We start from the raw sequence: 1,930 nt of genomic DNA, 5'->3' as shown, positions 1-1,930 counted from the left end.
TTGAAAATCAGTTTTCTTGTAGTTTTATTCTGAAATCAGTTTTCTTTTAGTTTTATTCGGAAATCTGTTTTCTTGTAGTTTTATTCTGAAAATCAGTTTTCTTGTAGTTTTATTCTGAAATCAGTTTTCTTGTAGATTCCTACAGATTGAACTCATGTTAACCTACCTGTGGTTTTTCTTCTAATAAACTCTGTTTTCCTGACGTTTTACTCTGAAAATCTGCTTCCTGTTTAGGAGCGGAGGCGGAGTCTGCATCAGACGACTCCCCCAACGAGCTGATGGATGACGAAGAGGAGCCAATCAGCAAAGAGGAGGCAGCGGAGAGACTGCTGGTGGGGATTATATATTATTATATATATTATATTAATATATATAATAATATATGTTATTATATATTATCCATTATATATTATATCATGTGTGTGTCTCTCGATGTTTCAGGAGACGGAGAAGATGATCGCCGAGCTGAACGAGACGTGGGAGGAGAAACTGAGGAAGACCGAGTCCATCCGTCTGGAGAGGTGAGGCGCTTTACCTGTGCAATTATAAAACTATTCCAGTGAAATCAAAACAACAACATATAAACAAAATAATAATAATGAAAAAATATATATTATTACAAAAAAACTTATAAAAACTCAATTTTCTTCATTTGTGAAAATAATCTCAGACAACTTCATTTTTATCTCTTTTTTTTATTGTAATTTCAAGACTTTTTTTCTTGAATTAGATTAAATATGTTTTTTAGAATTAGTTGTTTTTATTGCTTTATTTATTTTGACCTTAAATGTATTTGATTGATCTCATGATGTCCTCAGGGAGACGATCCTGGCGGAGATGGGCGTGTCCATTAAAGAGGACGGCGGCACGCTGGGCGTCTTCTCCCCTAAAGGAGTGAGTATACTAAATATAATAAATCATATCAATAATAATATAGTCAATAAACCCTCCTACTGTTCATGTAAGGTGTTTAAATAAAGTTGTGTGTGTCAGACGCCTCACCTGGTGAACCTGAACGAGGACCCTCTGATGTCCGAGTGTCTGCTGTACTACATCAAGGAGGGCTTCACCAGGTACTGCTTTTTATGTATTAATATATAACATTTCATTCATTTACTCTGAGGGGTATAGGGCGAGAACAGAACTGTGAATATATTAATATTTAGAAAAATACACTCTGTACATCTGAGATCAAACAACTCGTCTATGTGTTTGTGATTTACCAGGAAAAATAATACATTTTAGAGATGAATTCGATATTTAATGTGATTTTTTGGAATTGTTTCAGTCAAAGCAATTTGAAAAAAATAAGGTATTTATGAGATTTAAAAAGTACCTTTTTTAGGGATTTAAGTGAAAAAAGGTCCTGAAATAGAAGCGTTTTTCTGCCATTCATGAGAGAAAGAAAAATATTATTCAGTAAAATCTTTGCAAAAATCTGTTTTTTTGGGCAAAAATATAGATTTTATAAAAAGTTTTAGGGTTTTATTTTAAGTGTTTCCTGTCATTAACAGATTGGTTTTTCATATTAAATATTGGTTTTTATTGTTATTACATTATATTTTGTTTTATATTGTACATTTTAATAAATATATATTTCATTCTATATTTGTTATTATTAAATATTGTTATTTCTTTAAAAGTGGGGTAGGTAAGTTTGAGAAACCGGCTCGTTGTTGTTATATTCCATGGAATGCTCTTAGCATCCCGATAGCAATGAATATCTGAAGTGCTTTGACAAAAAATACATTAAAACATATCATCTGTGGAAGCCGTAGTACTGTCAAAAGCACGACCAATCATCTGAGCCGGCTAAAGTAACTGGATGGCCTACCTGCCTGTCAGCCTTCCATCTGTGCACAAACTGATCTCGTGCCCTCATTGGTCATGTGCGCGTTCGTGTGTGTTGGAGGAGGGGCTCTGTAAGGAA

At 33.6% G+C, this 1,930-nt stretch overlaps 1 protein-coding gene across 1 annotated transcript; it reads left to right on the top strand.

Moving 5' to 3' along the window:
• Positions 1-234: 234 nt before the first annotated feature.
• LOC104947876 (kinesin-like protein KIF1C) lies at positions 235-1,136 on the top strand (the record flags this gene model as incomplete). Its single annotated transcript, XM_010773990.1, has 4 exons — positions 235-332; positions 442-521; positions 819-894; positions 994-1,136. Coding segments are annotated over 4 exons (362 nt in total), but the record flags the coding sequence as incomplete, so codon positions are not given.
• Positions 1,137-1,930: the final 794 nt, after the last annotated feature.

Source organism: Notothenia coriiceps, unplaced genomic scaffold (genome assembly GCF_000735185.1).
Source record: "Notothenia coriiceps isolate Sejong01 unplaced genomic scaffold, NC01 NC01_scaffold00013297, whole genome shotgun sequence".
NCBI lineage: Eukaryota > Metazoa > Chordata > Actinopteri > Perciformes > Nototheniidae > Notothenia > Notothenia coriiceps.
Note: the sequence above shows the minus strand (reverse complement) of the source record. Positions and strands in the feature narration are given on the sequence as shown.